Source organism: Centrocercus urophasianus, unplaced genomic scaffold, assembly GCF_019232065.1.
Source record: "Centrocercus urophasianus isolate 14NV4802_14NV808 unplaced genomic scaffold, USGS_Curo_1.0 seq_10, whole genome shotgun sequence".
NCBI lineage: Eukaryota > Metazoa > Chordata > Aves > Galliformes > Phasianidae > Centrocercus > Centrocercus urophasianus.
The window spans coordinates 96,812,458-96,827,894 of record NW_024884142.1 but is presented as its reverse complement, the minus strand read 5'-3'; the positions used below and the strand labels follow the sequence as shown (position 1 = coordinate 96,827,894).

General features: G+C 42.2%; 1 protein-coding gene and 1 long non-coding RNA gene across 2 annotated transcripts in view; one reads left to right on the top strand and one right to left on the bottom strand.

The window, feature by feature from the left end:
* Window positions 1-10,390, top strand: part of LOC122161982 — a 68,903-nt gene extending 58,513 nt beyond the window's left edge. Inside the window, exons 3-5 of the long non-coding RNA XR_006169367.1 lie at window positions 2,347-2,425; window positions 4,148-4,282; window positions 9,542-10,390. This is a non-coding gene — a long non-coding RNA (uncharacterized LOC122161982). The remainder of the gene's footprint in view (window positions 1-2,346; window positions 2,426-4,147; window positions 4,283-9,541) is intronic.
* On the bottom strand, window positions 2,797-12,658 carry ETAA1 (ETAA1 activator of ATR kinase). Its single transcript, XM_042821779.1, has 6 exons — window positions 12,430-12,658; window positions 10,706-10,843; window positions 10,045-10,121; window positions 8,410-8,528; window positions 6,000-8,074; window positions 2,797-4,051 (listed from the first exon to the last, which is right to left on the bottom strand). Exons 1-6 carry the CDS (start codon window positions 12,656-12,658, stop codon window positions 3,930-3,932), a joined length of 2,760 nt encoding a protein of 919 aa, XP_042677713.1. The 3' UTR covers window positions 2,797-3,929.
* Between the last annotated feature and the right edge of the window lie 2,779 nt (window positions 12,659-15,437).

Genomic DNA, 15,437 nt, shown 5'->3' with positions numbered 1-15,437 from the left:
ATAAAAAAAAGTCACCAAATTTCTCAAATGCTTTAAACAGGGTCCATTCACCAGCATGAACTGAAAGGTTGTGTATGAATAGATGTATTTTCTAAAATATACAATTTTAGATATAGGTAAGAATAATGATGAATAGGTTCTTTACTCCGCTATACCTGTCTATGTAAAATAAAAAATCAGCACAGGTTTTAGCTGAAAAAGATAATCCTTGTATTTTAGTGAGAAACATCCCTCACAGCAAGATTATTTCAAAGCCCATGAAATAAAAGTTATACTCAGGTATGGGGACATACAGGATTTCCATTTCCATTTAAACTGAAGCCTACTGATTGCTCATGTAAAAATTACTGTGCTCTGAATGAAATGAAGATGAGTCCTTAAGCAAACAGTCATAAATTAATTTATAATGAAACATGACAGTCATAATTTAATTTGGGATGTATTTAAGATTGTTGTTACTATTCGTATAGGTCCTTTTTGCCTGGAGGAAGATGTGGCTTCATAGTGGAACGCCAGCTATTGAAATACCAAACTTTTTACATGTACATGTGTATTAATTAATTACAATCATGTAGATACTTTCCTAATGAAGAACTGTTGTTTCCTGCAAGCAGTGAGACAAGAGCTTGCATGACTGAGGCTGGCACACGCAGTATGGATGGGTTGCCAAGAAGGGTGCCGAGCAAAATGTGCAGAATCTGTTGGGTTGTGGGGCTGCTTCTCCCCTTCCTTCCTCAGGGTGAGCAGAAAGGGTGGATCAGGGCAGCAAGCAGGAAGAATGCAGGTTTTGTGCTTCTCATCTGGTCCACGTAGATTCCAAGCTGCCCGTGTACATCACAGCAGCTGTCTGGGCCCAGCACCACAGCCCTGCAGTTTCTGTTCAGCTGATGGCTGGTTTTGTCAGCGCAGAACTGAAAGGCACTTTGGGCACCTGAAGTCTGAGCTGCCCTTTCTGTCTGGCCTGTGCCCATTGGGGTAGCTGTACCCCTACGATGCTGTTTGTTCAATGTGGGATTAGGCTAGGTTAAGCTCTTGCCTGCCCACTGCCATGTCTTAGGATCATGGAATATCCCAAGTTGGAAGGATCACTGAGTCCAACCCCTGGCTCCATGCAGCACCACCCAAACCCGACGTTGCTGCCCTCCGCTCCCTGCGAGGAGCTGCAGCCGCCATGGTGCCTCCCCTCAGCTCCTCTGCTCTGCACTGAGCAAACCCAGGGCCCCCACTGCTCTGCCTGCTGGGCTGCTCTGTGTTCAGTATTCTAGGAAGGATATGAATGTGGTGTTTTTTTTTCTTTTCTGAGATAAAAATACCTGGCAGGTGGAATTTTGCTGTTGATATTGTAGATGTTGATATTCTTTGTAGTTATTCCTATGCCAAAATGAGTCTTGCTTTTGCCTTCACTGAGTCCACCCATGAAACTGTAATTGCTTTTCACTTTGACCAGAGATTCCAATAAAAGTGGTATAGAAAGGTTCTAATTTTAAACCAAGAAACAATTTCTCTGTTTCTAATAGCACGAAGTCACAAAAAGACTCTTTAGTTTGTTAATTGGAAGATGATACAGTAGGGCATTTTGGGATAGCAAGGTTGTGACCAGAAGAGTCTTATTTAGTCTTGACAGCAGTTAAGAAACCACGATCCCAAAAAACTTGTGATTTCTATTTGGAAAACAGTGTTTAACAAAGGCCAAATTAAAGGCCTTGCATTGGAGCATCTATGCCAAAAAATAGGTATTTATGAAAAGAAGAAGTCAAAGCCCGACTGTAATGATTATGTTAATGGGGGAGAGCAGTAGATGCACTAGCTGTAAACTGTCAAAAAGATGTTTCACGCTTACTAGCAAATACCCTTCAATCATGGTTATGCAGCACATAGGAAGTGACCAGGTAAGCAAGTGACAGTAATTCATCAAAAGGTTGATTGCATCTTCCTCCAATTGCAAAGGGCTCTTCGCATATCTCTTCTAAGAACAGAATTCCCCTCATTGTGCACTAAGGTCTTTTCTGCAGCTCCAAGGACAAGTGGGATGGTCAGATCAGTAACAGGATGAGCAAGTGCTGGGTCAGACCAGCATCATTTCAGGACAGCCCCAGTGCCTTACTATTGCCTGTGCCTGAGATCCCTTCATCATCAAACTCTTACTGGGATAAATACAGTGTTTGCAACCATGACTTAGTTGGGTTTCATGTGTCTGTCATATGGACCTGCAAATCTAAACTGTTAGAACACTGCCAGCAGAGGTTCCACAGCACGCTATTTTATGTTATCTGATCTGTTAAGTGTGTCATTGTGGTGAAGTTTGCTGAAAGGCTGAAACCATTTTTTCTGGGTTAACTTTTTCAGATCAGGAAGCCGATCCAACTCATCATTTGTTGCAACGGCTGGAGCTGGCAGGACAGGGAACTGCAGCCAGAAACTGCAAGTAATGCTCATTTGGCACCAATATGATCTTTGGTGGACATCAGGATTTGATTTTATAATGCACTAATTAGCACCAACGATGGTGGTTAATACAAAAGCACCTTCAGTAGTTTGAAAAACAACACAGCAGAGTATTTATTCCAGGACCCAACTGCAGATGGTCATGCTTAGAACCACCTAAGCATCCTATGGAAAGGATTTTTAGTTTAAACTGACCACGGGAAGTGGTTTGCTACCACTATAGGTAGAAAAGTGAGGCGTAGAGTAACTGAATAAAACCCAAAACTGTAAGGTAAAGTCAATAGAGAATTCCCATTGCGCCTCCTTTTACCAATTTCTCCAGTATTTTTCAGAACACACTAGAGAAATATTAAAAAAAAAAAAGAAGTTTAATAACAATTTACAAATATACAATACTTACATTTTCCAAAGTTACAAAAATGGTACATTTAACAGAAACCAAAAGCTTCATCTGACCTTTGGTACATTTCAAAGTTAGTTATTTACAAAGAAAAATCACAGTCACTTTTCATAGTGTCACATGTTTACATGTAAGCATCCCTCAGTTAAAAAACATCTCACAGCTTACCCACAGGCCCTTTTTGCAGTTTGAGCTCTGCACCCATCTATCACATTGAGAATTCTATCAGCCCCCGTTAAGCTGACATGACATTGCATTATTATGTTTTAACAGACTTCAGTTTGAAGAATATGTATAACCATCATGCTGAACTGATTCACAGTTGGTGACATTTCACCTGGTGCATTTTGTATTGCTTACGGCTTGGTACAATGACAGAGACTTCCCTTTCTAATTAGCTTGTAACATGTTAAGAAACAAAAATGGACTAGCTTTATTAGGTAGGACAATTCCATCTCTTCGTAGAGGAAATTAAAAACAAAAGCGTTCTTCCCTTGCTTGTTATTTCACCTCATGAAATTTGTATATTAAACCCTTTCTTCACCATGCACAATTTTTGCCTAAAGGTAACAAACAGATCAAGGCTTCCAAAATCTATTCATTTCTATGACTTTTTTAGTTTGCACTTATTTTAACTCAAACTTTAGAAATTTCCCTTGAGAGCAAACACAAGTATTGCATTGTCTGCGTGTGCTTTGAGTGTCATCCTTTAGCTTAAAATATTTCCAGTGAAAGAAATGCAGCCAAAATACATACAGCCCATTTTTGAAGCCTCTTAATTATTAGCGTGCACCATTTTTTTCATGTGGTCATGATTTTTAGAGCATGTAAGTCCAGTGCCTAACAGAATGGGAACTCAAAAAGCCTGGAAATTCATTGTTTTGAGGACAGTGTGGGACTACACGTTTCCCACAGGTTTGTTTTAATTAAGACTAAATGCCACCAGGATATCAGTAACGGCTCAGGATCAGGATCTTTTTTTCAATCAAGAAATAAGAAAAGCTTGCTGTCAGCAACCATGGGTGCAGTTTAAAATGTCTTCCATCGTTACAACTTTGCCCTCCCAAGAACTTAGAAACTCCAGTCAAACTGAAGCATCTTTTAAGAATGCCTGCATTCTGGATTTCCTTCGTGCAAGAGCTTCTTGTTTTTTTCTTTCAATTTCTTCTTGAGAACATTTTCTGTGTTTCTGTTCCACCATAGACACTGTAAATAAAAAACACACATTTAGGACCCTACAACTTTTTTTTTGTTTGTTTGTTTTGTTTTTTCCCATATTTATTTCAACTCATCTGTTTTCAGTGTGTGAAGATACATAGCAAGAGCACACTATTGTGACATGCCAGGCACCCAAGCCCATCTATCCTGTCCCCAGGGCAGAAGGGGGATAAGATGCATGACCTTTGCAGTGCTGCTGATTACTACCTCACAATGAAGGTATGGGGGGGGTGCAGACATTTGCTTCAAGGAAATTTTAGTTGGCTGCCCTTCAAGTGAACCTTGTGACACAAGGAGTCAACACAGGAGACGGCAGTGGGTTAAGAAAATTAAGGCTATTGGAATGAAAAGGGCTCTACAATTTAGTGAGTTAGAGAGATGGGCATCGAGATGGTATAGACACAGGGTCAGATATAGTACAGGTGTCACACAAATAAAACCAGAAAGGTTGAAAAAAGGTCAGAAGGAGCAATAAAAATTGTCAAAGGAGACAAGAACATGATAGCTAAACGTAATATTTTATATGTTGTGTTACAGAACTATAAATTCCTGTACAATAAAATCCTGACCTCATTGGAACCAACAGGAAGGCTCCCATCATTCTTCAGGTCAAGAATTTTACCATTTTTATGCACCCATTTTCAATTAATGTATTCATAATAAGTAGTTTTCCAGACTGGATAAACACAACAAAGGCTCAATTTGATTCTTAAGAAAAGATGATTTACAGATGTCCATTATATATTAGTTTTTGCAAAGACTGCTTCATACCCAGCCTTCCATTGCAGCAAGGTCTTTTCACAAACAGCTTAAGATAGAGGAAAGTTCTGTTGTTTCTCTGGAAATAAAATCTAAGCTAAGAGAGCACTTTCTATTTCATAAATACATTCTCTAAAGCATTCTGCAGAATGACGATTTAACTCCCCCCCCCCCTCCCATCCAAAATGGTTTATTTCCATTTGTCTACTTCTTTGCTGGGTACAGAAAAGATAAAATAGTGATTCTTTACATAATGCTGGCTGACGGTTTCCAGGAATTACTTTTTGTTTTTATAACAGCACTTCCTAGCAATTGAGGTTGATATAGTACACTTCAAAAGGCCCATTTTATCAAAATTAGTACTAATAAATACTCTACCAAGCAATTAGGTCAAGAGAAAGTGAGGACTGACTGAAACTTGGCTTGTTCCACATTTCTCTAGCGAATAACAGTGCTTAGAATATTGCAGACCACTTCAAAATGGTCTGGTCTAGTGACCATCTGGGAGGGTAAATAAAAGGAAGCGTTAGTGTTTGGGCTGATTACACAAGGAATATTTCACTGGCAATTCTGGTCACAGAGCAAATAACAATACACGCCTTGGTTTCAGAATGATTCGAGGTTCCAATTTCCAGGCATACAATAAAAAGAAATTGGCATTCTGTATCATTTGCTGCCTTTTCCCTGCCCCACCATAAACTGGGGTTTTAAAATCATGGCTGAGATAAATAATTTTTAATGTTTTTTATTTTTTTTCCCAATACATACTGCTAATTCAAGCACTGACTTGCACTACAGCACTCACTGCGTACCAAAATGCTTTGAAGTAACTCAGAGCACAGTGTGCTGAGTGCTGCCATCAGAGTATACCTGATTCTAGTGGTTCTGAGTGGCTGTGGAGTATGAAGATTTCTGAGAAGCGGAACAAAAATAGGAAAGAAAAGTCCTTAACTACAGCAATTCAAGAAATGTGTCAAGACAGTTTTAAGTTTGGAGAAAACAACTTCCAGATTCTCATTAGTACATTTACTATTGCCTAAACTGAATGGATAAATATTGAAATCTGTTTTAAGATGAAACACGGTATGAACTTATCCTGTAACTTCCTGTGCACAATGAGGAAAAAAATAACAACAGAAAAGCAGTTCAGCAGTGATTCAATATCTAAGGCACGCACCTGATGTAGGCAATGCAAAAGACTCTGAAAGGTGCCTCTTGAAAGGTGGTTTTGTATTTTCAGGCTTGCTGTGCGAGGTCACATTCACCTGATTCTTACTTCCTTCCAAACCCTGAAGAGCAATTCCAATGCCAGAATGACTCCCTGGATTTTCAGGCCCTACATGAAGAGCTCTCTGAGAACTGTCAGTCTTTCGAAACTTAAACTTTGAAGGCAGAAGTGACATGCTGTTACAGGAACTGTTATTTGGCATCTTTCCTGTATTATACAAAAGATGCTGGCTCTCTGACGATTTGCTACACAAAATGTTTATTGCATTAGCTGGGCTTGCTTCAGAACTAGTTTCTTTTGCCGGCACAGAGTTTGACCTATGCCATTTTCCTGAAGCACTCCTTCTAGTATCTTCGGAAGCAGCTTGATGATAGTTTTTTGACAGTGTGTATTTACTCTTCGCTGAAGTACCAGAGGTCGCTGTTAGAGGATTCAGTACGTTTTTACAGTTTGCTACGTGCCCTGTTGCAGTCAGCCCATGTGTAACCCTTAAGTTCCTAGAGTTGTCTAATGAACGACCATCCTGCTGTGCATTTCTTTGTTGTGCTGAGGGGTGATCAGATAGTCCTGGTTTAGATGCTGCAAAGCCACTGTCAGCATTTGATCTGGATTGAATACTGGCTCCTTGTATTGTTTTAGTTCTTTCGCTTCCTTGTTTAACATCCTGGTTCTGAGTCTGCTTTTCTACATCATCACATACCTGATACAATAATTCATCGTCCTCGCAGTTTGCATCCCAAAGACTATCAGATTCACAAAACATGTCTAAAACCTCATCAGAGAATTTTGGTTCATTCCAGTCATCAAATGACAGAGGACATTTCTTTGGTATTTCAGCTGGATTTAAGTGACCTGTATTGACATTAGGTTTCGTATTGGTAGAAACACTGGTTGACTCACAGAAAACAACGTGTGTGTCATTCCCTGGTTTTTCAGTCTGAGGTCTACGAGAATGAGATCTTGAAGGACAAAGAGGAACAAGGTTACCTTTAGGCTCAACAGTTCCATTTCCATTCTTCGCTTGAGACTGCATTGAAACAGGAATACAGTTAAAATCGTTGTTGGGGGCACTTCTCCAAGCAGAATCCATGCTTGCCATCTTTGAGTTTTCCATCTTATTATAAGGCTTTTGTAAAGAAAGAGATTTTGCAACATTTTGTGCATTTTTACTAGGATGCTTCAAAGGTGAAAACTGGAAACTGTTAGATTTGTGTACGCTCTCCAAACAAATTACTGAAGTAGAATTACTTCTTTCCTTTGTTCTGCTGGCATCACTTGAACCCTGCACAGATGGATTTATAGGAATTGGTGGAGCTTCTTCAATGTTTATCAACTCGGGATTTTGGGTTATTTGCATCACAAAAGAGTCATCTGCCAAAAAGTCTGTATCCCAGTCATCAAAATCATCATTAACTACTCCAGCAGGCTTACTGGAGACCACCAATTCTGTCTTCAAAGAAGAATTTTTTTTTGTCAGCATGTGAGTATCAGTTTTTTGAAAAGCCTGTTTCACACTTCCTAGTGCACGTAGGGTATCTTTTCGACACGCACCTGATCTGCCATTTTGCACGTTTTTAATTTGCTCAGGAAGGTGGTCAATCTCCAAGATACTTTTGTTTTCACAGAAACTGTTATTTAGAGAAATACCTGAGAGCCCTTGGCTTAACTGTCCACTACACTTCTGGGTAGAACAATCAAAAAGAGCATGAAGGGCTATTTCAGCCTCAAGGTCTATAGACTTTTGACTGCTAGACTGACGAGGCTCTCCTGTAGGGATGCCAGTGCTTTCTCCAACTGGTTTCAGAGACAGAGCAGTACCTGTTGCAGAAACCTCATCAAGGAGCGATTTCAGGTTCTTGATTTTTGATTCATCTTTGTGATCATTTAAAGACTCGGAGGTGGTCTGGATAAAGCCATGACTAAGCTTCTCTTGTTCATGAACAGCATCTAGCTCTACCAGATTTTTATCAAATTCCTTGGCCAGCTTCATGAGCTCCTCTTCAGGACTTTTTATTTTTAGATCTCTAGATTAATAAAACACAAAAGTAAAATAAAATAGAGAAGAGAATCAGACCTATTGAGAAAGTTTTGCTAAGTTCAGCTAAGCTACCCTATATGCTGTTTATTCACTAGTTTAACAGCTACTGAGAGTATGACTGAATCCTGCTGCTCTCAATGCACGCAATCCTTTAGATAACTCCCAGTGATAACCACCCAATTAACAAGATAGCAACTGCAAAGTTAAAATCTTTCTGTATGCTAATACACAACCACATGGCTCACTATGCATACTGAAACACCACATAGCCTTTTTACATGAAAACCCAGCTACAATGGGCAAGGCAAAACTCTGACTTACCTTGTACAACACAACTTTGTCCTGGCTCGCACTTTTACTACTCCAGGTGTGCAGGGAATAGCATCCTCACCAATCCACGTCCCCAGAAGGGAGCCTTCATTACAGGCTGCTTTTTCATCCTGGATGATTAGATTTATAATGCTTAGCAATTTGATTTCAGATAAGGATTTGACTAGACACACACCTTGCATTAGTTAACGTTACTAAATCAATTAAATTGGATCAAATCTATTGAAAGCCAAGGATGGGAGCTAAACCAATACAAGCTAAGCAAGATTACTCCAACACTGTCAACTGATAGTTGTATCAGTTTAATTGTATCAATTTAATGCTGAAACTTCAATTAAAATAATTGAATTTTAGTTTGGTGATTAAATCTAATGCTATATTTGCTTCCCAGTCAGGTTTACGAATAATCAGCAATATTCACATTACAAGCTGTGATTTAGTTTATTTACTTTAGTACACAAGTAAGAAGCTACTTAAGATACCCTTATCTTTATCCACTTACAGCAGCATTAACAGATCGAAGAATTTGAAACAGATCATATTTTGTATGGAAAAAAAAATCTGACTTCTTCCATTACAACTCTTAGAAAGGAGCCTTTAAACAGAAATCAAGGATGTTTAGAAATGGAATGAGCTCTTTTTACAGCTTCAACATTCAGGCTGGGATCTGAATTCCTAAATCTAAGAGATACACTACTGCAGCAGTACAGTGAGTACAGGGCCAGAGCCAAACACTGAATGTGAGGAGTGACTGCATGTTAGCCAACAAAGGTAATTTGAACTTCACTGACTATCAGGGTAGTTTTCAGTATGTTTCATTTTTCAAGAAAAAAAGAACGCAAGCAATATATATTAGAAAACCCAGTATGATATTATTTATAGTCATTATAGAACTGTAGTCATTTAAAAGGAAATGACATCCCTTATCAATGATTTTCTAATTCTCCTTTCTCACAAATATTCAAAATAGCAAATACATTTAAATGGCTCTGTCAAATAAATAGGCATTTTTGGCAAGCCACGTTCTACAGACTGTACTGGGAATGACAAGTTCTCTTCTTCCATCTAGTACAATGCAAACAATAGACTCCTATTAAAAGACTATCTTCTTTTCATTTTGCAGGCTGTGGATGTCAGTTTGACAGCCAGAAAGAGACGTCAAGAGCGTGGACCTTGGGGTAAAAAACACAAATTACTTAGAATAATGGTGCAGCTTTACTGCGTTTATAGCATTGAGCAGCCTCTCTTGGATCTCCGAGTCAGATGTTGCCAAGTAAATCCAGTATGTGAAGAAACTATACCTTTTAATGCACAAGTGATTAAGGATATGTAAACCACAATAAATCTTCTAAGATCAGGGGCAATAAGCTGAGTTCTGCAAGTAGAACTTCCTAAATGCAGCTGCAACTAGTCCACTTTCTTCATACATCTTGTTTTTTTAAGAGTCAAATGTTGAGCTTATGATTATAATTCAAGCCAGTTTTATAAACATGTTTCTAGTTATCTGCACACTTGCTTCTTGCCATGTATGTTAGACTACTGTAACTAAAAGGGAGCCTTCAGTAAAAGCACTGTTCTGTTTCAGTACTGCATATACAGAGCATTGTTTTAGAAAGTAACAATTACCTGAGGAGCAATCCTATTAACAATTTCTGAAATTTCTACTGCACATCTACTGGTAAGCTGTTTGGTTTTTCCTTTGCCTAAGAAAATAATAATAATAAAAAAAAAAACTTAAAAAATGGCAAAACTTTACAATTTATAAAGTTCATTATAGCTCAAATTACACTTGATGAAGTCCGAAGTTCATATAACACTATACTGAGCAATCTGGGGGATTTTAATAAAAGTAAAATCAAACCAAACACCTCTGGACTCACCAGGTGCTGTCACGATACAAGAAGGGGCATTTTTCCAATAAATTTGAACTTTTATCACAGAATCATTTGACCTGGAAGGGATCTTTAAAGGCCACGTAGTCCAACTCCCCTCCAATGAATAGGGAAACCTACAGGACTATCAGGTGCTCAGAGTTCCATTCAGCCTTAGCTTGAATGTCTCCAGGGATGGGGCATCCATGACATCTCTGAGCAATGTGTGTCAGTGCCTCACCACCCTTACTGTAAAAACCTTCTTCCTTATGTCCAATCTAAATCTCCCATCTGTTAGTTTGAAACTATTTCCCCTTGTTCTGTCACAAGAGACCCTGCTGAAGAGTCTTTTCCCTTCTTCTAAAACATTGCAATTGCATTCCCTTGATAGGCACCCTGAATTTTGTTAATATTACCTATTCCACGTGCAATTGGTGAATGAGGATCCCAAAAGATTTCTTGCTGTATATCAGTGTCATTAACTGGTGAGCTGAAGGTGGGTATTCTGGATTTCCTACTCAGTGATCTCTTTGGAGTTTTATGTAAACATGGCTCTGTGTAAACAGAAACGTGATCCTTATTAAACGATAACAAACACACAGGTGAAGAAACTCAGAATCGAACAGACCCAGGGCGAGGCACAATGGAGATGCTTTCACAGAATCATGGAATCACTAAGGTTGGAAAAGACCCACAGGATCATCCAGTCCAACCATCCACCCATCATCAATAGCTCTCACTAAACCATGTCCCTCAATACAAAATCCAAACGTTCCTTGAACACCTTCAGGATTGGTGAATCCACCACCTCCCTGTGCAGCCCATTCCAGTGCCTGACCACTCTTTCAGAAAAGTAGTATTTCCTAATGTCCAGCCTAAATCTCCCCTGGTGCAGCTTGAAGCCATTCCCTCTGGTCCTATCACTAATGGTACAAGAGAAGAGGTCAACCCCCAGCTCACTACAACCTCCCTTCAGGTAGTTACAGAGAGCAATGAGGTCTCCCCTGAGCCTCCTCTTCTCCAGGCTGAACATTCCCAGCTCCTTCAGCTGCTCCTCATATGGCCTGTGTTCCAGACCCCTCACCAGCTTTGTTGCCCTTCTTTGAACATGCTCCAGGGCCTCAATGTCTTTCTTGCAGTGAGGGGCCCAAAACTGGACACAGTACTCGAGGTGCAGCCTCACCAGAGCTGAGTACCGGGAGACAATCACTTCCCTGTTCCTGCTGGCAATGCTGTTTCTGATACAAGTCAGAATGCCACTGGCCTTCTTGGCCACACTGCTGGCTCATGTTCAGCCAAGCATCAATCAATACCCCCAGGTCCATTTCCCCTACAGTCTTCCAGCCGTTCTGCCCCAAGCCTGGTATGTAGGGTTGCCTGGGATTGTTGTGGCCAAAGTGCAGGACCTGGCATTTGGCCTTGTTGAACCTCATCCCATTGGCCTAGCTCTCCAGCCTGTCCAGATCCCTCTGTAGGGCCTCGCTACCCCCAGGCAGATCGACACTTCCAGTCAACTTGGTGTCATCTGCAACCTTACTGAGGGTGCACTTAAGGAAGAATCAAACAAAGCTCACAGTCATCGAGGTTCTTTACTTACAGGATGGGTTCTTTCCACTGCAGTTAATGCAGGACAAGATGGTGATATCACATACAGATGACAGGATGCTGACAGCTGGATGCCCAGCATCTAACACTAAATATGAGGACTGCCTATCTTCTTACCCGAAGGAGTACTGTGTGTTAATGAAATGCTATGTAGAGCTATGTTTTGTGTCCTGCCTCACTCTGTGTCTTACACAGTAAAAGATCGTATAACACTGGTCTGGGTCAAAACACCCACAGGCCCCTGAAAGGCTCTGGGTCACAACTCCCTGCAGGTGCACCATCCACACTTCTCTGTGCCTCTCCAGGTGGGGCTGATAACAACAAGGACACAGCTGCGCACAACAAGCTCCCAGCTGCCTCAGCCTGCTCTTCACACGGAACCGCCTGCACAACTTCTAGAAGACGCCATCCTTACGCCAGATGCACCCTGCAAGCTGCTCTACGTCGCGGCTCCTCTCCTCCCAGGCCCTGCCCTCCGCGGGGAGCTGCTCGCCGCGCAGACGGGCGGGCAGAGCCGAGGCCGCTCCCGCCGTACCTGCCGCGCCGCGCACCGCCGCCTCCCGCGACGGCGACGGCCGGGGCGCCTCCCTGGCGGGCAGGCCGCGGCCCGCGCCGCCCTCCTCGCCTCCGCCGGCCGCCGCCGCCTCTTCCTCCGTGGGACGCTCCGCCGGCCGCCGTCGCCGGCCGAGCCCGTCCTCGCCGCCGCTCCGCCCCCGCAGGGCGGTGAGCCTGGGGCAGGGCTCCCTCCGCCGGCTACCAGGCATGGCGAGCGTTACGGCGGCGCGGCATCCACCGAGCCGCCACCGGCGCCGCCATTTTGCCGGGCAGCCCGCCGGGACAGAGCCGATTGGTCGCCGCCGCACCGCGCCGGGCCACCATTGGTCCTGCGGCGCGAGGGCGGACCGACGGACGCGGCAGAGAACTTTGCAACGTGCTCGCGCCGCGCGCGCGGCCGCCCTGCAGCCCGTGTGGGCGGGAAGCCGTGCCCTCGCGTTCAGCTGGGTCCCGCGCCCACTCTCTGCTCGGCGGCGGCTCGTGCCTCGCGCTGGCTCTTGCCAGCCTCTCTCGTGCGTTCCAGCTCTGTGCTGAGGTCCTCAGGGTGTGCAGGGAGCGCCCTCAGAGAGGGAAAAACAAAAATCAGGCAGGAATAAGCGGTTCCAGCCCTGCGTGGGAGCTGGGGCTGGCAAACAGAGGCTGCCAGAAGCCAAATTTGGTAGGTAAGGGACGGACGTGAGGTTCCTGAGGGGCTGTGATATTACATCGTTATTTAAAAGTGCAAGCACGTGTAGGTGTTACGTCATAAGGTGGGTATTTCCTCTGCAGCCCACTGAGTGTAAATGCATAAACATCCACCAAGCAGATAGGTCAAGGACGGACCTGCTTGTGAATTGCTTGCCTGCCTGCTTTTTGTTTAATCAGTTTGGAGCACTTTGGGCTCACACTTCATTTATAAGCTGTGAGCAGGGGGTTTCGGTTTGGGATCAGGTATGAGGAATTTTAAAGCCACAAAAGACTGATTCCCTGCATTGGGAAACCTCTTTCTACACGAGGCCTCAGGCAAGCAATATGCTTTTTTACTTCTCTGTCCTTGTGGACATAATTAATGCCAATGGAAGACTTTCTAACAAGGAAAAAATTAAGTAGCGTGCATTAAACAGAGGAACTGTTACACATGGAGCTAAACTATCGCAGTCAATCGCAGAAAGTTGTGACTTCGGAGTAATCACTGGTGTCGTACCCACCAAATGCAGATCAGAGACCAGGCTGAAAAAATAGATGTAGAATCAGGCTTCAAAATCCATTGCTGGATGTGAATGTGAGTACTGCCTTGTACTAACACCAGCATGGGTGTTACACCTTGCATTAGTGTGAAGTATGATAATGGTCTGCATAGCATATTTCACCACTGTTTGTCAATGTAATAATTAAAACCTGTGATGTACAACACTTGTACAAAGATGGCTTGCCTATCACATATACCAGAATGGTGCACCTTAAATTACTTGCCCTGTTGTTTCCAGGGAAGATGGATACTGAGAAGAGGCCAAAACCAAAATCTGCACCATACAGAAAAGTTCAACAGGTATGTGATGCCAAAAAAAGCTGCTTTCTTAGTGGGTATTTATTTTGTTGCAGCTTAAGAATTTAGCTCGGAGCTGATGCTGTTTATTCAGTTGAGAAACTTAATGGTGGAAGTTTGTGATGTTGAAGGGTTTCTCTGCGGAGCTGTAGCCTCAAGGAGGAGGGAGTTTACACTCCCTTGTTGTGGTACGAGCAGCTGGATCAGTGGCTAATTGTGAGCAGGCTGCGTTCCAGGGACTCGCAGCAAACTCCTGGTGCTGCTGTTGTGAGTCCTACTTTCACCTCAAGAAGGATAAATAATGGAGGAGAGGGAATGAATAATAAAGTTATTTCCGTTCTTAGTTCTGTCAACTGCCTGAGAACTTTTCATTGTGTTTTATGAAGGAAGTTTTGAAAAGGAATGAAACAAACGTGGAAGATCTGAGAAATTCCCCAAGAAATACTGATCACTGTAATTATAATACTGTAGGTATGAGTGAAAAAATGCTTCTCTCTAAAATCCTTTGAGCACAGAGCTTTAAAGTGAGCATTTTTTTTCTGTGATGGGAAGAATATGTAGTGTGAGGTTTTACAAAGTGTGGTATTCTTTGAGTTAATGTAACTAGCAGAGAAAAATGACTGTTTCTTATACTTCATCTTTCACGTTTGCTAGAACTGAAGAAAAAGGCAAAATAATTACAGTGATTTCAATGAAAATATTTGTCATAAAACAGAAGGTATCATGAGTAATTCAATTTGGCAAATAGTGTCTTTTTCTTTTTTGAAATACCTTGTGACATTTTCGAAGTGAACTATCTGGTCCTTTACTTCTACCTCAGTTTATATTGCCGTGTGTGTGTATATGTGCAATTGGAGCACTTGAGACCAGGTGACAACTAAAGCTTCCTGAGCCATCTGTTCCTTGGGCAGTTTGCTTTAAAAAGTTGGGTACAAACTTGGGACTCAATACAATTACATGGTATTTTAAATATCAAATGTTTTCTCCTGTGGAAGGAACAGTTAGAGATTATGTAGCTGAGAATCTGCCTGTATGGTGTACCTAAGGAAATTGGATAAATAGGTCAAGTCTCTCCTCTGTTTCTGCAGTTAGACTTCTGGCAAGGCAAGCAGCAAGGAAAACCATGGGCTTTCTAAACCTGTCAGAATCCGTCTGTTTCTTTGGTTGTGTTCAAAAACAAAATGCAAAAGCAAATGTCTACCAAAGGGAAACATGTCTGAGTTTATAGCATGACTCTACATGATCTGCAGTTCTGCAGACATCTTCAACAAATTTCAGTGGTCCTGAGATCCTGAGCCTCTGGCCACACTTCCTTGCACGGTACAGACTGCTCTGAGCCTTGTGTTTCTGCAAGAGTATTGTTCAGGGATGCTGGGAGATGAGCAGAGGGGAATTGAATGAGGTGACTTATGTGCCTGAAATCTCCCAGGCAGTGTTGCTCATTCAGAGCTGCTTTGGATGCT

Excerpts from the sequence above, each read along its gene's own strand:
- ETAA1 (XM_042821779.1), bottom strand. The coding sequence starts at position 12,658 with ATGCCTGGTAGCCGGCGGAGGGAGCCCTGCCCCAGGCTCACCGCCCTG. Across the intron at positions 10,122-10,705 it reads ACCAATTGCACGTGGAATAG|GCAAAGGAAAAACCAAACAG; the intron begins GTAATATTAACA and ends TTATTTTCTTAG. Across the intron at positions 4,052-5,999 it reads TTTTGCATTGCCTACATCAG|TGTCTATGGTGGAACAGAAA; the intron begins GTGCGTGCCTTA and ends TTTTATTTACAG.